Source organism: Pelobates fuscus, chromosome 8 (genome assembly GCF_036172605.1).
Source record: "Pelobates fuscus isolate aPelFus1 chromosome 8, aPelFus1.pri, whole genome shotgun sequence".
Taxonomy (NCBI): Eukaryota; Metazoa; Chordata; class Amphibia; order Anura; family Pelobatidae; genus Pelobates; species Pelobates fuscus.
The window spans coordinates 101153382-101177255 of record NC_086324.1 but is presented as its reverse complement, the minus strand read 5'-3'; the positions used below and the strand labels follow the sequence as shown (position 1 = coordinate 101177255).

The window sequence follows — 23874 nt, the reverse complement described above, 5'->3', positions numbered from 1 at the left end:
ATATCGCATAGAACCTGACTTCCAAGCTCTCGCCTCAAGCTTTAACCACACTGGAGGAAGACATCACCAACGAATAAATACATTTAGCAATTAAACTGGCCAAACAGGGGAAGAGCCGAGGACCGGATGGGTATACGGCGAAATACTATAAGATGTTCGTGGACGATCTCACCCCACATCTGCTAACCCTATACAACTCCATCCATAATGGAAGCTCACTGGACCCAAACATGCTTCTAGCCCATGTCGTGGAGATACCGAAAGAAAACCCGTCCTCATGCACCAGCTATCGACCGATATCCCTGCTGAACGCCGATGTCAAGTTGTTCGCCAAGATCCTGGCACTATGCCTCCAACCCTTACTACCGGACCTCATCCACCCTGACCAGGTGGAATTTGTGGAGGGACAGGAGGCCAGGGACAATACCATAAAAGCACTCAATCTAATCCACGTGGCTAGGAGGGGACCCTCACCCACCCTGCTGGTCTCAACGGACGCAGAGAAGGCGTTCGACAGGGTGGACTGGGCCTTCTTGTTGTCCACACTAGAACACCTTGGGATGGGACCACACATGATGGCCCAAGTACAAGTAAACTGAATTCTCTCAGACCCATTCGAGATCAGAAACGGCACGAGACAGGGCTGCCCACTATCGCCCCTGCTCTTCGTCATCAGCCTGGAGCCATTCCTTAACGCCATTAGAACTCAACCCTGTCAGCAAAGTCTCGGCATATGCGGACGATCTCCTGTTTACTATCACCAACCCAGCACCCTCCCTCAGAGAACTAATGCATCAATTTGACACATATTGCACGCTTTCAAACCTAAAAATAATGTGTCACTGATTCTGTGTGCTTATGGCACTATATATAAGATTCTGTGTGCTTTATGACACTATGGTGTCACTGATTCTGTGTGCTTATGGCACTATATATAAGATTCTGTGTGCTTTATGGCACTATGTGTCACTGATTCTGTGTGCTTTATGGCAGTATATATCACGGATTCTTGGGAGTTTACTGGCAGTATATATATCTCTATCTGGGTGTTTCATGTATATACGAATCTCAGTGCGCAGGCTCTGTTCAGAGCCAGACTGCTAGTTGACTCTAAGGTGTATGTGTTTCACAGTATAGATTTCGTCTGGCCCAGCTATGGAGTCCCAGGTGAGTCTCCTCTGGTATGATTTCACTGTCCATGACAGATATTTTAAAGGGACACTCCAGGCACCCAGACCACTTCTGCTCATTAGAGTGGTCTGGGTGCCAACTCCCACTACCCTTAACCCTGCAAGTGTAATTATTGCAGTTTTTCATAAACTGCAATATTTACATTGCAGGGTTAACTCCACCTCTAGTGGCTGTCTATTAGACAGCCACTAGAGGTCACTTCCTGGGTTCTAGCACAGGTTTCCTGTGCTAGAGCGTCGCTGGACGTCCTCACGCTGTGTGAGGACCTCCAGCGTTGCTCAAAACCCCATAGGAAAGCATTGAAATGATTTTTCAATGCTTTCCTATGGGGAGACGTAATGCGCATGCGCGGAATTTCCGCGCATGCGCATTAGGTCTCCTCGGCCGGTGAGCGAGATTAGTCTCGCCCACCGGCCGACGTAATCACTAGGAGGAGCGTCGCGGAGGCGGAGACAGCGGCGAGGGACATCGCCGCTGTCCCAGGTAAGTCACTGAAGGGGTTTTCACCCCTTCAGTAACCGGGGATTGGTGGGTGGGATGGAGAGGGACTCTCCAGAGCCAGAAAAACGGATCGTTTTTCTGGCACTGGAGTTTCCCTTTAAGCCAACATACCTGGCCCTGGTTCAACTGGTATGGGAGACCAGTCAACACTGATATTCTATCAGGTTATGTAGGGAGACTCATTGTATTGGCTATGGTTTAGCCCTACTCCAGAGATAGACCATGGGTACTTGATTTTATGGACACTATTACCACTGGAACAACTTCGGCTTATGTCCAATACAACTGGAATACCACTATTTGCCTGCTGGGCATTTGGGGACTGCCAGTCCCGGTGCAGGTTATTCACACGGCATTACGCTGTCTAAAAGGGTTGATGTCTGGGGACCCTAGGTCACAGGGTGCTCTGTGGATCTACAATTTTTTGGGGACCTCTGCCCAAGCTCAGAGGTCCCCATTACTCATTCAAGACCCATGGTAAAGCGCTGCGGAATTGGATGGCGCTATATATAAATAACATATATTCATATAATAATGATATGCAACCCAGGATTGGCCTGCTATGTCTGTGCCCCATTTATTGGCCTGCTATGTCTGTGCCCCATTGATTGGCCTGCTATGTCTGTGCCCCATTGATTGGCCTGCTATGTCTGTGCCCCATTGATTGGCCTGCTATGTCTGTGCCCCATTGATTGGCCTGCTATGTCTGTGCCCATAAGAACCGCCTGCTATGTCTGTGCCCATAAGAACCGCCTGCTATGTCTGTGCCCATAAGAACCGCCTGCTATGTCTGTGCCCATAAGAACCGCCTGCTATGTCTGTGCCCATAAGAACCGCCTGCTATGTCTGTGCCCATAAGAACCGCCTGCTATGTCTGTGCCCATAAGAATGGCCTGCAATGTCTGTGCCCATAAGAACGGCCTGCTATGTCTGTGCCCATAAGAACGGCCTGCTATGTCTGTGCCCATAAGAACGGCCTGCTGTGTCTGTGCCCATAAGAACGGCCTGCTGTGTCTGTGCCCATAAGAACGGCCTGCTGTGTCTGTGCCCATAAGAACGGCCTGCTATGTCTGTGCCCATAGGAACGGCCTGCTATGTCTGTGCCCATAGGAACGGCCTGCTATGTCTGTGCCCATAAGAACGGCCTGCTGTGTCTGTGCCCATAAGAACGGCCTGCTATGTCTGTGCCCATAAGAACGGCCTGCTATGTCTGCGCCCATAAGAACGGCCTGCTATGTCGGTGCCCCATTTATGGGCCTCCTATATCGGTGCCTATTTGTATGGCCTACTATGTCGGTGCCTATTTGCTTGGCCAACTATTCTGTGTCCATTAGTTTGGCCTGCTGGGCCTGCTCTATTGGTGCCGAACCCCTTTTGGCCGCAGGCCTGGGGGAATATCACTGAGGAGAAGCCAGTGCCCACCAGTGACATGGAAATAGGCAGGTGTCCGGACAAGCACCATTGCCATACTATCCAAGAGGACACCAATATACGGCCATCTGGATATGGTAGGTAGGGTGAAGGCCCTAAACCTCAGACCTGAAGGGCAAGTTTTCTTATGAAGACCCCGGACACACATCCGCGGTTTGCGCCAGACCGGCGACGGCACATCTCCAAGGAGAACTTTGCACAGGCAAGGACCGGTACTCAGACACCTACAGGAGAACGCGGTGTTTTCCTTGTCTTTATCAACTAACTCCGTATCTGCCTCCCGGTATCCATATAGCTATCGGTAGTTATTCCTGCGTAAGGTTAGCTCCTGGCCCTGTTCAGTGGGGCTTACTTGTCTTGCCTTCCGGCCTGCTATTTTCCTTCTAGCTGAGATAGAATTTGCGTTTTTACTCGTATCTACGTTATTGTTGTCTTTTTCGTTTTCGTGACTTCCTTTTCCTTTCGCTCGGGTCGTCGAGAGGCCTGACTTGACCTCCTCCGACCTCCCGGGTGCTCGTGGATTGCGGAGAACGTCTCCAGCTTTCCTCAGACTACCAACGGTCCGCCTGGACCCCGCGCGCGCGCACGGGATCCGGACGGTCAGTTGATAGTTTTTCCATCGTTTTCCCGTAGATTACCCTCAGCCTTATGCTGATACTCGTATTTGGTGTACCCTATAGTTGGTCACCCTGAGTCTCTAGGGACTCTAGCTTGGATCACAGGAGGGTGCGGCCCTCCATCACTTCGATCCGAGAATATTTTATCTTCTGGAACAGAGAGCGAACCCCTCTCAGATACGGAACCGGACACTGATTTGTTATTAGAGGGCGCAGCCCTCCCTCAACCTCAGCCAGAGACTGAGCTGGATACAGGGGTCATGTTTGGAGGAAACATTCTCATACAGAGGAACGGTCACGGATGCAGACTCTACTGTTTGGTTATTTACGGGTGCGGCCCGCTCAGGCTATCAGCCGGACGTTAGCACGATATTTGATCACATTAGTAGAGAGCGCGGCTCTCTCATACACTCGACGCTCTACGGTGCCATCCATTTGTTCATCACACAGACTTGTACCTGTGCAAGACATCGATGACTACATGGAGGGGCGTCCCCTCCTGCATTCAAGTAGATTTGACGTCCGTGCTACTGATTTCGATATAGAGGACTGCCTGGTCATGCAAGATATCCATATTTAGACTGGATCCCTCTAGTCTATCTCCTGTAATGGAGGGATATTCTCACAGAGGTATACGAGGGGTGACTCCCACTTATTTATACACATTCCTGGAGATGGTACGGCTATCGGATGGAACTCAGGTATTATGTGAGTGCAGGTTTGGGTATATTCTGCACCATAAAAAGCAGAGGATTGCTTTCTGTTTTTGGATATCCAGACCATTGTGAACAACTGCTCAGACAGTTTCTCCCATATTTAGGTGGCAGGAGATACAGGGACCTTCATGGAGCAAACGGGCTCTGCCTTGCTCGGGTAACAGGATTAAGGAGGGCCTATTACCCGCTCTGTAGGTAAAAAACGTACGTATGGTTCACATGGTAAGACCGGAATCCCCGGTTTGTCTTGACCTCCCCGGTCATCAGATCTTGGGATAAGATGGCAGGACTGCCCAGTCTCCTCGAAACGCATACCTGGTGATCAGGGTTCGGAGATGGAGGACCCTCCGTCTATACTCTAGTTATTCCTCACGGGAGCCGTTTTTGTTGGATTCGCGCTACCCTACTTTTCAACTATCGTCGAGGAGACCTACGAGACCTTATGGTGGTACCTGGTATACCCCGACTCCTACACAGACATCTTTCACTCTTGGACGGGGGCATTTCTGGATGGAAATCTGCGTTCCTGTTTGCACTTCCCATTCCTTTGAAGAATTCTGGGATTCCCTATTCCCAGAATTGTCGACCACCGTTCCTCCACTCAAGTTCAGTTCGGGAACCCTGAATGGACATCCTTTGGAGCCTTTTCTCTACGGCGTCCGAAGTTTACACAGTCCGTTTGGAATATTGGAATCGCTTAGTATACGGCTGGTTTGGCCACACTCTCGCCTGCATTATGAATTTATGCTCGGATGAGACATCCCACCGGGTAGGACAGGAAGGTACGAAAGATCCTCCTCGGTTTCTATTGCGATTTTGGTGGTGGTCTTCGGTGCATTCCTTGAGATTGGAGATCTCCCTGCAAGGCCGCATCGCCGAATGGCCCTGGCACGATCGGAGGAGCCGCCTTACGGGTCATGAGTTGAGACTTGGTGTCAGTTTTCTTCTCGCGACCCTAAGTCCTAGATCGGATTTCCAAGTTATACAACTACAGGAATGTGGCTAATAGGTCAGCTTACCAGCTCATGGACCGACTTCTAGAAAACAGGTTGCTACACCACGTACAATGGATTTACCGATGGAGGGTGCTTTTTTCCGTATTTGAGATACGTCGGTTGGCATCTTCTTTGACCCGTCGGCTGTCATTTATCGTATTTGGAATGTCCAATTAGGATTACTCTGATATTTCCTGGAATAAATACCAGCGACACAAACAGCGTTGGATTGGTGAACTGAGCGTTGAAACAGCAAATACGAAGCCTCCTGTCATGTTATAAAATTGTAGATTATGCTAGCTTTAGTGTACCTATAATCTTAATTTTATTAATGACAGGAGGCGAGTATTTCCCACCCATTCTTGTCCCTCCCTTGTTTAATGTTATAGTTTAGATTATCAGGTAAGTATGCAACTCTGTTTGTTGTCTCTGCTACCTGTCGCTTGTTCCTTATGTCTGTGTTTTTTTCCATAAGTAGGGTTGGGATATTTACATATTAGGTTAATTTGGTTGCTACATTGGGTACCTACATGTTTATTCAGAGTACATTTCATTGGATAATCAACCTGTTCGATTCTGTTTTTCTCTCGTTTCAGTTTACAGTCCATCTACACTATCTAGTTTGACGGTTACACTTGGATGGTGGACATCGTTATATTCATCGTATCTAGGACTTTGTTTCTTCCCCATGATGTTCTCTGCCTTTTATTCTGTTTTGTCGCAGCTTGAAAGAGGAAATGATGCATGGGGAGGGGAGTTTTATAGTACCTAACTTTTTTCTGATTGGTTGTTTTCTGTGCTGCTGTGGAGTTCTAGTAAAGAGAGACTTAAGCAAATACTCGCCTCCTGTCATTAATAAAATTAAGATTATAGGTACACTAAAGCGAGCATAATCTTCAATTGTTTCCTTTTTTAAAATAACCAGATCCCTGATGGTCTCCATACAACCTGACAGAGCTTGAGGTTCTGCACAGATGAATGGCAGAAACTACCAAAAACCAAACAATTCAAAGCTTGCTGCATCACTGTTAAAAAGGCTTGAAACTGTAATTGCTACTAAAGGTGCTTTGACTAAGTACAGAGTTAAAGATCTGAATATTTATGCTCGAGTGATTAAAAAAAATTCTGTTTAATATATTTGTAATGGTGTCCAATATCTGTTTTTTTGCTTTGTCATTATAGAGCAGAGGTAGGCAACCTACGGCACTAGTGCCGTGCACGGCACTCGAGGTGTCTTTGCACGGCACTCAAGGCTGCTAGAGCCAAACAGGCTCTGGCCTATCAGGAGTCCCAGTAAAACTTCAAATATCTGCTAATACGAAAAGATGGTGAAGGACAATCCTCAATTTAAGCATTGCAGCACATAGAGGAAATGATCTCAGATCACTTCCTCCAAGCACTTGTGAATGGGAATCCACAACGTAGTAGAGCAACCTGCAGCTGCTGTTGCAGCTCCTGTCTTTGACCTGTACCAGGCCAGCCTGGTCCCCACTGGAACCCAGGGAAGCCAACCATACTGCTAGATATACACAGATATTGTGGATCAAACCAAGAGTTTATCTGAGTATCCGCTCCTTTCCAAATTGTTAAAATAAATGCGTGCACGTTTTGAAGTAAATTACACTGAGACACAGGTATCAGGTTAATAAAAAACTTCGGAATGTTTACTCAGGGGGCGGCAAGCCCCTTATAAAGGCAAAAATACATCATATGCAAAAATGTAGATAACAGAGAGAATACATCTCTAATTGGTTAAGTGTCTTATCTAATGCACATTCTACGAGGCGTGATGTCACCATCATCCCGGGATTTTACTCCGGATGTAGGCGCCATCTTGTTACACGAGGTAGTTAGTCGGTGGGAGCGGGTGCTCTAGCAGCCATTTTGAGTAGATATTGAATACAGGTATACACAGTAAATATACATTTTTACTATCACTAATTTACATTCATAACACAGAAATGAAGAATAACCCTCCCCTTATACAAATAATACGAACAGCCCACACACAAACATACACACAATCTGCACAAACGTAACCCGCTAACAATCCACATACATGCACACAAACCCCACATGCAGCCTTTCACATGCAATACCCCAAACAGCCCAACCACACTACCAAACACACAATGTGACATATCCATCCACACACAATTCCACAAGCAGCCCTCATACACAGCCCACATTCATATGTATCATACACAATACCATAAACTACTAATGAACATATACAATATAATAGCTCATATACGCACAAATACAATGATGCAAAGCAACTGCAGTAAAAATAACACAAGCAGAATACATCGGCATACACACCTAAATTTAAAAAAATAGGACCGGCACGCTACGGGACATCACAATCCTATATCGGCACAGTGCTGCTAAAAGGTTGCCTACCCCTGTTATAGAGTATTAAGTGTGGATTGATGTGAAAAAAAATATAATTGAAACAATTGTAGCATAAGGATGCACCATAAAAAAATATACAAAAAAAGTAGGGGTCTGAATACCTTTTGAATGCACCGTATATGAATGTAAAGTAGCTACCCAGATTTCACCTTCCGTTTTTTGTTTTTTTCAATCTGAAAATATAAATAAACAATGTACCTTATGTAGTTGTAAGCTTTCCTAAAGTTCTTGTCAAGTATGGCAGCTGAAAGTCCAAAATACTCTAACTCCTTCCGTTTTTGCCGATCATCATAAAATGAATAATACTCTAAAGATGAATCCACAAGCAACTCTCCTTCTTTGTATCGGCCTAGGTCACACAAGGCATAAATCGCTTTCAGTAGGAGATTCCACCAGTCATCCTTGGACAATACACTTGTAAGAATAGCAAAAATTGCTGCAGGTAAAAATGATAAATGTGAGAAGTCATAACAGTCATAACATAAAATCTAGGAAAGGCACACTGTGCAAGTTAATCACTCTGAATCTGCCTGGGTTTATCACTCTTTTCTGCCCACACTTAATATAAATGTTCTTACAAGGATACATTATTATTATTATTGATTATTATTATTGATTATTCCACAGCGCTTTACAATAAGAGGGGAATTGACCAAATGAGACAATAACAAAATGTAACCGGAACAATAGGTAGTTGAGGACCCTGCCCAAACAAACTTACGATCTAGAGGAGGTGGGGTATGAAAACACAATAGGAAGGTTATTGAGGGAGATAGTAAATAGACATAGTGGGAAAGTAGCAGAACTGAAGTGCTGAACCATATAAAAACTGTTCATTCATACTGGATATAGGATCAATTAAGCATACATTTAATTCAATGGGATGAAAGGAAAGAAAAACTAAAAATGTTAAAAATTGTAGTAATTCACAAACTGAGGATACCATGCTCACACTTAGGAATCCAGGTGCTTATCAGGGCCAGGGTTAGTAAAACCACATTTAGTAGATAAAATAAATTAGGTCCAGGCACTCAGGATTGCGGCAGGAAGGCAGGTTTATTGTAACAAAAAGTGCAACTTTTTGGCCTACACAGAGGCCTTTATCAACATAGAAACAGAAAAGAACCATTCGGCCCATCTAGTCTGCCCAATTTTCTAAATACTTTCATTAGTCCCTGGCCTAATCTTATAATTAGGATAGCCTTATGCCTATCCCACCCATGCTTAAACTCCTTTACTGTGTTAACCACTACCGCTTCAGCTGGAAGGCTATTCCATGCATCCACTACCCTCTCAGTAAAGTAATACTTTCTGATATTTTTAAACGTTTGCCCCTCTAATTTACGACTATGTCCTCTTGTTGTGGTAGTTTTTCTTCTATTAAATACAGTCAGGTCCATAAATATTGGGACATCAACACAATTCTAATCTTTTTGGCTCTATAAACCACCACAATGGATTTGAAATGAAATGAACAAGATGTACTTTAACTGCAGACTTTCAGCTTTAATTTACATCGGTGTAGGAATTACAACAGTTTGTATATGTGCCTCCCACTTTTCAAGGGACCAAAAGTAATGAGACAATTGGCTGCTCAGCTGTTCCATGGCCAGGTGTGTGTTATTCCCTCATTATCCCATTTACAAGGAGCAGATAAAAGGTCCAGAGTTCATTTCAAGTGTGCTATTTGAATTTGGAATCTGTAGCTGTCAACTCTCAATATGAGATCCAAAGAGCTGTAACGATCAGTAAAGCAAGCCATCATTAGGCTGAAAAAACAAAACAAACCCATCAGAGAGATAGCAAAAACATTAGGTGTGGCCAAATCAACTGTTTGGAACATCCTTACAAAGAAAGAACGCACCGGTGAGTTCAGCAACACCAAAAGACCCGGAGGACCACGGAAAACAACTGTGGTGGATGACTGAATAATTATTTCCCTGGTGAGAAAAACACCCTTCACAACAGTTGGCCAGATCAAGAACGTTATCTTGCACTTATCCACATTAAATGTCAGTTGCCACAACTCTGACCATATTTCTTGTTTACCTAAATCATTTGCTATTTGGCTTATCCCTCCTGGAACATCAACCCTGTTACATATCTTAGTATCATCAGGAAAAAGACATAACTTACCATCAAGACCTTCTGCAATATCACTAATAAAAATATTAAAGATAATGGGCCCAAGTACAGATTCCTGAGGTACCCCACTGGTGACAAGGCCATGCTCCGAATATACTCCATTGACTTCAACCCTCTTTTGTTGCCTGTCATTCAGTCACTGCCTTACTGTGGCAAACCTAGCCACTTCAGAGGGTTAAAGACGGTATTCGTATGCTTATTGTACATTCCAAAGACTGCAGCATTTGTACGCTTGTTTCACGAATCATATTAGATTAATATGTTCGTGAAACGAATGAACTGCAGAACGGGAGACCACACAAGGGAGTAGTGTGTCTTCAATTAACGAACCGGAAACATTGTAACCACAGAACAGTAATGGTTTTATGGGTGGCCGTCGTTCGTATAACCGAACACGTGGTGGCGGCCATCTTTGTTCACGAAAGCCCAGTGGTGTTTGGTCGTCGAGTGCCTGGAACTAAAATCGGCTACTCGACTGCACGAACCCCGCTGGTCTTCCATGTCTTTTGTATAAAATACGTATTCGTGCAAATAGAGCGGCGTTCAACAGTTTCAAAACTCACAAACTCGCATATTCTAACAGTTCACTTTCTACGATTTAATTGTAATGTGTGTTCGTATGAACCCTTCATTCGAATGGCTCTCCTATTCTAGTGAACGGATCTGAGCAGTATTTCGCCAGATGGTGCGCTCAGATCCAATTCCGAGTAAAATTGTACAAGTTATGGATTATTATGTTAAATGGTATATTTTGCTGTACGGAGAGATTATGTAATTAACAGTATATTCTTACGCAATTATCTCTCCAGTACAGCAATGCATGATGGGAAATAGCATTGCAGGGTAAGTTTTCCACAGAGTCCACCAAGGGAAAACCCCTGCAATGCCAATATGGAAACCCCTTGCATGGGAACTTGTATAAATACGGTGACCTTGGAATAAATGCTCAGTTGACTCCCAGACTATGTGTCGTCTTAGTTCTTGGGAAAAGGGGATTATCTTTACACTACCTGTATTTTGTATGCTGAATCCTGACTACCAGCTTAGATACCGTGGATTAAACTACTACTCCGCTACACTTACCCATTCAACAAAATTGGCATCCAAACTTAAAGATTGCAGTTTATTGATAAGCCTTCTATATGCAACAGTGTCAAAAGCCTTACTGAAATCTAGGTAAGTAACGTCCACTGCACCACCCTGATCTATTATTTTAGTTACACAATCAAAAAAAATCAATAAGATTGGTTTAGCATGATCTCCCTGAAGTAAACCCATGTTGTCTCTGATCTTGAAATCCATGTGATTTTAGATGTTCAACAATCCTATCCTTTAACATGGTTTCTATTACTTTCCCCACTACTGAAGTAAGGCTTACTGGCCTATAGTTGCCCAACTCCTCTTTAATACTTTTATTGTAAATGGGCACAACGTTTGCTAACTTTCAATCTTCTGGGAATACTCCTGTTAACAATGATTGGTTAAATAAATCTGTTAATGGTTTTGCTAGTACACCACTAAGCTCTTTTAATAACTTTGGGTGTATTCCATCAGGGTGTATTCCATCAGGAAGAGATCAATCCTAATCTCTAATGGATATATGTAAATGTGTTCCTCATTTACAGTTCCGCTCAAAAGTTTGCATACCCTTGCAGAAAATGTGAAATATTGGCATATATTTTGAAATTATGACTGATCATGCAAAAAATGTTTTTTTTTGTTTTTTTTGAAGGATAGTGATCATATGAAGCCATTTTTAAATCATAATGATAAACAGAAATCGCCCAAATTGCCTCGATCAAACGTTTACATACCCTTGAATGTTTGGCCTTGTTACAGATTACGGGTCCTCTCCTGCCTCCCTCTGTGCCTGTGGACTGGTGAGGGAGATCTTTGATCTCCCCACCGGCCCATGGAGGCACACAGCAGGGCCGGCACTCTGATAGCACGGGCCACGGGGATTAGGGTGTGCACACCCGGCACACCCTGTGCGCACGCCTATGACAAGGTGAAACACACGGGTTAAAATGGCAATTAAAGGTTCATTTTGCACACCTGTGGCTTTTTAAATTGCAATTACTGTCTGTGTATAAACAGTCTATGAGTTTGTTGGCTCCCACATGGATGGACTGAGCAGGCTAGATACTGAGCAATAGGGAGCATAAAAAACCTGTCAAAAGACCTGCTCAACAAGGAAATTGAACTTTATAAAGATGGAAAAGGATATAAAAAGATATCCAACCCTTTGAAAGAAATGGAAAATGTGGGGATCTCGATACCAAAAGTCACGTTGACCAAGAAAGATTTCAGTAACAACTGCCAGAAGAATAGTCTGAGATACAAAGAAATCTCAGGAGAAATACAGGCTCCTCTGGAAAAAGACAGTGTGGTGGTTTCAAGGAACACAGTATGACAATACTTGAACAAAAATTAGCTGCATTGTTGAGTTGCCAGAAAGAAGCCTTTTCTGTGCCAATGCCACAAAAAAGCACGGTTACAATATGCTCGAGAACACCTTAACACATCTCACAGCTTCAGGCACACTGTAATTTGGAGTGACAAGACCAAAATAGAGCTCTATGGTCACAACCATAAGCGCTATGTTTGAAGAGGGGTCAACAAGGCCTATAGTAAAAAGAATACCATCCCTGGCTTACTGATGTTTTGGGAGAATCTTGTGGAAATTGATCGCAAGATGAATGCAGCATGTTATTAGAAAATACTGGCAGACAATTTGCATTCTTCTGCACGAAGGCTGCGCATGGGACGCATGGGACATTCTTGGACAATGACCCTAAGCAAAAGGCCAAGTTGACCTTTCAGTGATTACAGCAGAAAAAGGTGAATGCTCTTGAGTGTCCATTACAGTCTCCTGACCTTAATATCATGGTGCCACTCTGGGGAGATTTCAAACTTGCAGTTCATGCATGACCTGATGGCATTTGCCAAGCTGAATGGGCAGCTATACCACCTGAAAGAATTAGGTAGCTCATAGACAACTATTACAAAAGACTGCACACTGTCATTGAGGCTAATGGGGGCAATACATAGTATTAAGAGTTAAGGGTATGCGGACTTTTGAACAGGGGTCATTTCATTTTGTATCTTTAGTGCCATGCTTTGTTTTTTTAAAATATAAAGGTTTTTATTTTTTTTTCACAAAAGATACTTGGGGATACAGAAAGGAAAAAGGGAGAGGGTATACAGTCAAGTCAGATTGTTTGGCAATGTTCTGACTATCTAGAAGTATGTAAGTACATATACATCAACATGAATAAACACGAATCAATACACATGGAACCATCGTAATATCAGCGATGTAATACACGTTTTACTATACATTGTTATTCGGCTTCTTCCTACCCTTTCTCAAGTGTAACATCTTCAATTATTAGACCGATAGCATGAGTGGTCTGAGTTGGTCATGAGCCGTGTCTCACCACAAAACCGTGGCAACCCCTGTATGTCTTGTGCTTCGCTTTTTCTACCATTTTCTAGCGTTTTATATATATATGAAGGGGGATACACACATCTATCGGTGTTATCTGATTTGTGAAATTCACTAGTGGCGGTTCGGTTGACAGACTTTGTAAGGTGATTGGTGGTCGCCTTAATCTAAGGTGTCGGTCTAGATAGCCCAGCCAATGCTATGTTTTAAGGAACGAGGCAGGGGAGAGTATAGAACTGGGAGGAGGGGGGAACAAGGATGTTGTGCTAAACTGAACGGTAAGAGTGCCTTCCAACTGTATATGTATCGAATCAAGTCTGATCTATGTGCGTAAGCCATATATATCTGTCCCATAAAATATTGCTCTAAGCGAATTTGCGCTGTCAATGGACCCTTTTTATGCTGATGAGAGTGTGACATCTGGGAGGTTAGAATCGAACTGTAGCATAGGTAAGTTCACTACGTATTAATCTCATTACCCCTATTCGTCAGTCTTTCGTTTCCAAGATATTTGTTGGGGTAGTGTCTCTTCAACCATGGGGTCCAAAGGGTTTTTATCGTTTGTGACTGGTCAGGAGAGTCTGAAGAGAGAGCTTCATACCTGTAGTATTGGTATATCTTGTCAGTAAGTTCTTTTTTAGACGGACAATATGTGGACTTCCAGTGTACCGTTAAAAGATTTCTGGCTGCTAATATTATCAGAGTAGCGAGTTTCTTAAGACCCTTTCCCCATGAGAAAGGGAATATCAGAAAGATGCCCATCATCAGTGTTAAAGGGTGGGTCGTCTCAGTTTCTTCTTGCAAAAACGTTTGCACTTGTAACCAAAGGGGTCTAATCCCTTCACATTCCCACCAGATGTGGGTCATATTTCCCTCCGCAGTGCCACATCTCCAGCATTTGGGGTCTACATTTGGGTACATTTTATGTAACATGTGTGGTGTGAGATACCATCGAAAGATTACTTTCTTGTGGGCCTCCACATGGGAGAAGCAAGACGTAGTGCCTCTTAGCGCAGTTAATGCTGTGAGCCATTGATCGTCAGTGAGCGTGGGGATTCCTTCCTTCTCCCACTGTGTTACATAGTTAAACGAGCTAGGTGGAGCTTTGTTTAAGAGGGTCTGGTAACAAAGGGATAAGGCCTTGGGTTTAGTCGGGGCCGAGAGGCACCTGTTTTGGAGTAATACGACTGGGTCTTTCCCTGGTGTACGTTCATCTGACGGGAACGTGACTTTGGTTTGTATAATGCTCTTCAATTGGAGATATGGAAACACAAATGAATTGGGTAGGTTGTATTTCTGTTGTACATCTGGGAAGGGTAGGATCTTTGATCGGGAGCAGAGGTCGTTAATCTTTCGTACTCCCAAAGCAGTCCATGATTTTAAAGAGAGCCATGGAGATATAATTTCTAAGGTGTCCAGAGGGGCTTGGGCACAAAAGGTATTCTCTAATACCCGACTGGATCGGGTGGTATCCCATATTTTCAAGGTAAGTGCAGAAGTAGGGTATAATATATTTGTGTTTGGTCTATATATTTTTGGTGACCACAAAATAGTTGTTAGACTATGTGGGTGTGTAACGGTTTGCTCCATATCCACCCACTGAAAGGTGTTTGTCGGGGCATGTAGTCTGATGGCTGACTCCAGGATAGCTGCTTTGTAGTAAGACAGCACTTTCGGAAAACCTAATCCTCTTTCAGCCGTGGGTAAATGTAGGAGTGATATTGGCAATCTTGGTTTCATGCCGCCCCATACGAATTTGTTTAGTTTGGATTGTATGGTTTTGAGCAATAGTAAGGGAACTTGTAAATGTAGCATCCTGAAGACATATAGCAGTTTTGGTAATACTACCATTTTGATCGTATTCAATCTCCCTAACCAAGACAAGCGCACCTCTCGCCATTTCTGGAAGATGGAATTACATACGTTCGGTAAGTTGGCATAGTTAAGAGATATCATTCTTTGTTTGTGTAGAGCTAGCTTTACTCCCAGATATGTAATGTAGTGTTGCCTCCAGTCAAACTGATAAGAGGTTCGCAGCGTTTGAACTCTGTGTGTCGGAATGTTGAGTGCAAGCGCTTGCGTTTTAGTTTTATTGAGTCTGTAATAAGATACTCGCCCATATGAGTCTAGGATGTTTAAAAGTGCCGGCAGTGACTTCTCTGGGTTGCTAAGTGATAACAAGATGTCATCTGCGAACATCGCTAGTCGGTACTCTTTTGAGTGGATCTTTATACCTGTGATCAAGGGATCATGCCTTATTTTATGGGCAAGAGGTTCTAAGGAGAGTATGAATAAGAGCGGGGATAACGGGCAACCTTGCCGCGTTCCATTGGTAAGATTAAAAGGATGGGAGATAAAGCCTGAGTTAGAGACTTGCGCAACTGGATTACCATATAGCGCAAAGATGCCATGTATTAATTCAGGTGGAAAGCCGTACTTGGAGAGAACTGTCGACATGTAGGTCCAGTTGAGTCGATCAAAGGCTTTTTCAGCATCTAAAGCCAAAAACAGACTCTCTGTACCGTGTTTTTCTATATGGGATAGTATGTTTAGGGTCTTTCTAGTGTTATCACAGCCCTGTCGGCCTTGGACAAAACCTGACTGATCATTATGCACAATACGAGGTATTATCTTTGCTAGCCTATTCGCTATAAGTTTGGCATATAGCTTGGTATCGCAATTCAGGAGAGATATGGGCCTAAAATTGGGGCAGCGTGTGGGGGGTTTGCCTGGCTTCGGTAATGTAGAAATGTGAGCTTTCAACATATCTTTGGGCATATTGCCTGTACTAAAGCAGTGATTGAATAAGTCTGTCAAATACGGGGCCAGTGTATGTCGGAACGTGTAGTAATAAAGGTTAGTGAACCCGTCTGGACCGGGTGATTTATGCTTCGGTAATTGTGTTATAGTTTGTAAAACCTCTGGCATCGTGAAAGGTTCAATCAGTTGTTGTCTTTCTGTCAGCGTAAGGGTCGGTAACTGAACATCTCGTAAAAAGTCATCAATGTCAGTTTGTTGTGGTGTGTGGAGGTCCCCATCCGCAGCTAAGTTGTATAGTGTGCTATAATATGTGCCTAACTCTTCCACTATTTCCTGCGGGTTAGTAATTTTGTGTCCCTTTTCTGACTGGAGAAAGGCAATCCTAGACGTTGACGTCCGAGCTTTGAGTTGGGATGCCAAGATTTTGCCAGCTCTGTTCCCATCTTTGAAAAATTTATGTTTCATTCTGGTAAGGAAATAGGTAGTCTTAGCCAAGTCCATATCTTTCAAACGGGACTGGAGTTGGAGTATTTTCGTTGTGGTGTCATGTGAGGGAGATCTCTTGTTAGCGTGCGTGAGCGTGGCTAAGTCAGTCAGAGTCTTAGTGTATGTGGCAAGGCGTTGCTTTTTGTTATAACTAGCGTGTTTTATGAGTTGGCCTCGTAGTACTGCCTTGTGAGCTTGCCATAGGGTTTCTATTCCCACCTCCCCTGTATTATTGAGAGAGAAATACGTTTCCAATTCTGCCGTGAGTTGTGGTATTAGAGTATGGTCTGTCAAAAGGGTATCATTGAGTCTCCAAGTGCGTTTGCCAGTTACCGGGTGTTGCATCTTGGTCGTCATCAAAATTGGGGCATGATCTGACCACGTAATGTCTCCTATGCCCACTTTCGTTATTTGTAGAGTCTGTGATTTGGGGATTAAAAATCGGTCTATACGCGAGTATGAGGCATGGCTAAGAGAGTGGTATGTAAAGTCCTTATCTAATGGGTTGAGTGCCCTCCATATGTCCAGGAACCCATGTTCCAAAAGCGTACCTCCTATAATTTTTGCAGAGCGTACCCTTTGTGTGGCTGTAGAGTTTTTGACTTTGTCAGTAGAAGTGGTGTCTAAGGCTGGGTCAAGGAGAAAGTTTGTATCCCCTCCTATGATAAGCTCTCCAAATTTATGTGCAGTGGATAAAGTGAGAATCTTCTCTAAGAAGACCCGTTGGTCTGTGTGAGGACCATATATATTAACCAGGGTGAATTGTGCGTTATTAATGACACATTGTAATAAGAGAAACCTCCCTTCCCTATCACCTATTTTCTTTACTAATTGGAAGGATAAGTCCTTGTTTATCAAGATTGTCACTCCTCTCTTCTTTGATTTATAGGTACTGTGGAAGCCCACTGGGAAGTGTTTAGAGAAAAATTTGGGTTGATTATTTCTTTGGAAGTGAGTTTCTTGATAAAACGCTATATGTGCGTTATGTTTTTTTGCTTCTAGGAGTGCCATTCTACGTTTGTGAGGTGAGTTTAGGCCTTTGGTATTTAAGGAAAAAATGTTAATAGACATCAGATTTATACAAAAGATTCCTAAGACTTTTACCAAATTGTAAAATACCCAGATTCATAACATAAGGATAGAGGTTGCTTAAGTGTTGGTAACTAAGTGGACATTTACATGGATGGTACTGTATTTTGCAGGAAATAGTTTGTAAAAACGGCACTGCGAAGTAATTAGTATGAGCATTTGACTCCAGATCAGTATTAAAGCTAGAATACGCACTCTTGTTGCGTTCCTTTAAAAGCACCAGGGGGGGGTTAAGTAACAGGGGGAAACAAAAATTAAACAACCAAATATATACAAGAGAAGTGTCTCCAAATTGAGACTTAACCATGACTTGGTTAATAGGCAAAGAATAAAGCCCATTTGGGGGGGGAGAGAGCCCGTGCTCAACCTCTAGGGAGTGATATCGAGAGGTACATATACTTTGCTTTTATGGCATTAGAAAGACATTTGCATTCGTCCATACTATGGGGGTTGTGAGACTCGTGACTTGATGGTGGGGCCCGATATTAGGAGCCCCCTCAGCAAGCCAACCCGCCTGTCCACCATAAATATAACAGCCCTGTCATCAGTAGGCATAATTAGGTATTGGGTGGAATTTGAAAATCAGTTCCAGGCAGGTTACCAGTATACCCTGACTATAGCCAGGTTAAAAGAAACCTAGAGAGGGTAAGTATGGCAGTCACTTAGCTGTGGCGACAGTTTGCCAGTTCTGGGTCAGTTTCATCGGTGATCTGGTAAAGTTGCGTTGGGAGGTCGGATCGCTGTTATTCATTTCCACGGGTAGGCCCCATCCGGACAGTAGCTTGTCCCCGTCTTCTGGTGAGAGTAAGTGGTGTTCTGTGCCGTTTCGTCGGATGATAAGCTTCGTGGGGAAACCCCACTTATACGGAATGTCCGCAGCTCGTAGTGCCTTAGTAATACGACTGAAGGATCTCCGTGTAGCCAAAGTAGCCGCCGATAGATCCGTGAATATTTGGAGCTTGCTATATATCCCAGGTAGCGTTTGCATTTTCTTCGCTGTTTGCATGAGATTTTCCTTCGTCGTATAGTAATGAAGCCTAGTGATAACGTCTCGTGGGATGGATACTGGGAGATGCTTAGGCTTAGGCAGTCTATGAATCCTGTCCAGTAATAGTTCAGATATCGGGACCTCCGGGAGAAGTTCCTGAAAGAGTTCTGTCGTGTATTTCCCCAAATCCGCAGGGGCGATCTCCTCAGGGATACCGCGAATTCGAACATTATTCCGTCGGTCTCTGTCTTCGTGGTCAGCCAATTTCACCAGCACCGAGGTCAGTTTATTTTCTAGTGTTTCACAGGCGGAGGCCACGTTATTGTGTGCAGTAATTATCTCCTCTGTTTTCGATTCCAAACACTCTGTGCGTTCGCCGAGGGCTTTCACTTCCATTCTGATCTCTTTGGCCAAATTCGCAAAATCGGAACGTAGAGAGGCTTGCAATTCTGCAAGCATTTTCTTAATTGAGGAGTCTGTAGCCGGTGCTGTCTTGAGCGAAATAGTGGTTTCATCGCTTCTCCCAGAACTCGAGGCCGGTGAAGTGGGCCTACCAGCGCCATCTTGTGCGCGGCGTGTTGGCGGCGATAAGGCCGTGACTTGTAGTTCTGCTTGTTTCAGCTTCGTTCTTTTTGCTGAGCGTTGTGCCATCTTCCTCTCCGTGATATCTAGCAATGTGTTTGATGGGTAAATTTCGATGTTTGCTCGTCAAATAGCTATGTTACGCGGGCTCTCTCCGGGAGCTGATCGCCTACACGTCCGTCTCCTCCAGCGGTCAGGCCACGCCCCCGCCATGCTTTGTTTTATGATTGTGCTATTCTGTTATAACCTACAGTTGAATATGAATCCCATAAGAAATAAAAGAAATGGTGTTGTTTTGCCTGCTCACTCATGTTTTCTTTAAAAAGGGTGCACATATTACAAATTCTCCAAGGGTATGCAAACTTTTTGGCACAACTGTATCTGTAAAAAGTAGTAGCATACTAAAAGCCGGTGCAGTAGAGTAGAGCTGCCGTAAAAAACATTACTGGGCGGGGTTGCTATGAGTTCCCCTGCCTAATCATTATATATTATTCCACTGTTCAAAAGGTGGAGGAAAGCATAGGGTCCTATTCAATGAGACCCTAACCATTAATGCTTTCCCCATCACAAACGGCAGAAGAAGGAATAAGGCATAACCATTAGGGGCCCTACCCCGTAAAGTTTTATCCCCACACTCCTACAAATTGGGTAGAAGAAGCTAGAGCTAAGCTCTGATCCCACTCTGGTTATTCTTCAGGTTCAGGCACATAACTCGACTAATTCAATCACTGTTTGATAACATAATTCTTCCGCTACGCTTTGTGGCACTAACCTAGCACTTCGGAAAGAGAAAAAAATAAGTGGTGAGAAGGTATTACTCACTAAGGTAACCAATCTGATGAATCTCTTACCCGAAGATGGCCTTACACCTAACATAATTGCTAATTTTCTATTACCTCTCCTTCTATCTTGTTTGGTATTGTGTTATTTTAATGCCATTATTATACATTTTGCTTTGTTACTTATCACTTATATACCTAAAAAAATTGATTACTGTTACCAAAGGTTCAGCTCACTATTCAATGTATTATTCCATAACAAAATAAAGAATTTAATAAACCTGTGGGGATATTTATGGGATGATAATAGTAAACAGTTGAGAATTGCCCACTATTTCAATTCTCCAGATCCCAAAGATCGTTATCATGTAAGTGAAATGTATTCCATATAAATAAAATCACAATTTGTTATGAAAATAGATACAATTTATTGTGACAAATTAAATAATAATAAGTAACATGCGTGATAATAATCAATGAATATTTAGTATAACATGGTATGCAATACAAATGGCAATACACATTCCAATGGTTAACACAGTAAAATCTACAGCATCAGCTGATTGAGACAATATTTATGACAGTGCTTCACAGAGAAAGCTTCCAGCACACAGCCATAAAACTTTAGCTAGCAGTTAGAATAACCCTTTCAATGCTGGTTAGGTCCTTCTAGGCATATATTATCCTATTTCATGTAATTTTAATTAACACAACATCTAAACCAGCTCATTAGTCATTTCCTGGAACCATCCAATAAAAATAATCTACCAGATTCTACAAGCTGAAATTTTAACTTGCCTAAACAGATATTTTATCTTATTTTAGAGCAAATCAATACACCTGGATAAATATCACGATATGTTAACATGTGATGTAATCACACTAATATATAATTACTCTTTTCCACCTGCAGAATGGAATGCTTAACTATATATTCCTTGGTTAACTAAGATTTCTAAATATCGAAATCTGACCGTGATTTATTCAGTCATATATCATGCTATTAGAAAAATGTTAATTAATTTAGATTAATTAAATGAAACCAGTATAATTACCAGTTGAGTAGACATTCTCATCAGATGAGTAGGTAGTCTCAGGAACTGAATGGATGTGTGTGTAAGACATTCTGAGTGCCCTGGAGTGGATATCTGTCATGGATTTCTCTGCATTGCCGAATCTGAAACCCAAACTCCAACTCACTTCAACTCCGACTGCTCTCACTGCTTAGCCTGCTTCCGACTGCTTTGCCCCCGACTGCTCACTCTTTGCTTACTTTCTTGCTTACCTCTCTCTTAGCCTGTGATCCTCATTTTTAAAGGGCCAGACTTTCTGTTCGTCATTACTTGATAAGCCAATAGGAAATCGAAGGTGGGTTTACCCTGCATATAGCAATTTAGGTATTTGGTCCATAGAGGGCAGTGTCGCCTAACTAAACTTTTCTATCCAGGAAACAGTTAACTTTTCCTGATGACGATTTTGACATAATTTGGCTTATCTATATGGCTGCCATAACTTAAGGTTACTTGTCAGTTCAAAGAGTTTCTTTAGGCTTTCATCAGACAGTCTGTCTCCAATTCCTGCTGTAATTTCTAAAACTGACAGTTTAAACTTAATTTCAAATTTTGCTTTACAATGAGGCCTTGTGAAATTTAGAAAGTAAAATTTAATTACTGAGTCTTATCTGGTCACTAATGTCTGGGTTTAGAATTATTACTATTCCATTAACATCTAGACAGAGCCTTCCATCCCCCTATTTTACTGCTTATCACTTGGTTTGTTTATACAAAGCATTCCTTAGCTCAGTTAGTGTTTGGTTACAGAAAGAATAGAAATTTTGTGTCTCTTTGTTAGCCTGAAATCCAAAATGGAGTCTGCTCTGTTCTGAGTGATTCTGGCCATATACACTTTTAATTTCTATCATATCACAAAATGTCTGCCGATATAAATATCCTGACAAACCATAATTAAAAAATCTCATTGATCTTACCGTTGACTTCCTAACAGAACTCACTCATTGACTTAGAGGAAAATACTCCAAGTAGTAAATTGACTGTAAATCTTCACATCTAAATAAACAAATTCCAACTGATAATTTTAGAATTTAGACATGCAAAATAACAAAACCATAGGCACCTAACTGCTACTCTCTTTTATGAGTTTCCGATTGTTCAGATAATAAAGAATTTACCTTTTGCATCACAATTCGCGGAGTCTTGATCATCATTGTCTGAAATTTTATCTCTAGAAACTTTGATAAGGTATAAGTGCCTCTCTCCAGATTTTGAACTGGAAATTAAACACACCTGGGCTCTGTTCATTGCAATCTAAATAAAAATAAAGACAGGGATAACTAAGTAACAGCAGAATGCATACATGTAAAATAAAAATGTTCACATGCAAGCAAGCATTAACCCATTAAAGGAACACTATAGTCACCTAAATTACTTTAGCTAAATAAAGCAGTTTTAGTGTATAGATCATTCCCCTGCAATTTCACTGCTCAATTCACTGTCATTTAGGAGTTAAATCACTTTGTTTCTGTTTATGCAGCCCTAGCCACACCTCCCCTGGCTATGATTGACAGAGCCTGCATGTCACTTTCAAACAGATGTAATTTACCTTAAATAATTGTATCTCAATCTCTAAATTGAACTTTAATCACATACAGGAGGCTTTTGCAGGGTCTAGCAAGCTATTAACATAGTAGGGGATAAGAAAATCTTAATTAAACAGAACTTGCAATAAAAAAAGCCTAAATAGGGCTCTCTTTACAGGAAGTGTTTATGGAAGGTTGTGCCATATGTCTGTTCAGTCATAATTTACCTCTTTCATATTAGGTGCACCCACACTTACTATATTTAATTTTCTTCAGAAGATATAGGGCTTTAATTTCACATCAAATATTTATATATATGATATAATTTAATATAAATTAAAAAAAGAAATGTTGATATTTTCTTATTAGAACAGAACCTACTATCTACAGGTTTTAAGGGGTATTGAAAAGTTACAGGGTCAAATACAGGGCTTGCCCCATTTTCAGTTTTTATACACTGAAATTTGCCAGATTGGTTTGCTAGGCCTATGTTTCCTTTGAGATCATATGGCAGCCCAGGAATGAAAATTACCCCCATAATAACATACCATTTGCAGAAGTAGACAACCAAGGGTACTCAAAATGGGGTATGTCCAGTCTTTTTCAGTAGCCACTTATTTACAAAACCTGGCCAAAGTTATTGTTCATATTTAGTTTTGTTTGCATTTTTCACAAATAAATTGCCTTTTCACCGATGGTACCATCAGTATACATTTTTCTGCTCTAAAGCACTCATATTTGTGTAAAGTAATGTCTCACGAGTACTACAGTACCCTCTATTTTTATGGTGTTTTAGAAAGTTACAGGGCTAAATATAAGACTTGCCCATTTCCGTTTTTGCTAATTGAAATTTCACAGATTGGTTATGTGTCCTTTGACACCGTATGGCAGCCCAGAAATGAAAATTTGAAAAAGTAGACAATCCAGAGTATTCAAAATGGGTTATGTTCAGTCTTTTTAAGTAGTCATTTAGTCACAAACGCTGGCCAAAGTTAGCGTTCGTAGGTCTTGAAAAAATTCCAAGTCAGACTGAAACGTTGACTGTATCTTTGCACAAATAAAAGATATATTGCACAAGACTACAATCCCTCTGAGTGCATTTCTCTGGGATGTTTTATTTGGGCACGAAATAGCA

At 42.3% G+C, this 23874-nt stretch overlaps 1 protein-coding gene across 3 annotated transcripts in view; it reads right to left on the bottom strand.

The window, feature by feature from the left end:
- GTF3C3 (general transcription factor IIIC subunit 3) overlaps window positions 1-23874 on the bottom strand; it is a 189507-nt gene that overhangs the window by 17808 nt on the left and 147825 nt on the right. For all 3 annotated transcript variants that reach the window (XM_063430190.1, XM_063430191.1, XM_063430193.1), the window contains exons 14-15: window positions 22332-22467; window positions 8065-8302 (exon numbers count right to left, since the gene is read on the bottom strand). In XM_063430190.1, the coding sequence (XP_063286260.1) occupies window positions 8065-8302; window positions 22332-22467 (374 nt within the window). The remainder of the gene's footprint in view (window positions 1-8064; window positions 8303-22331; window positions 22468-23874) is intronic.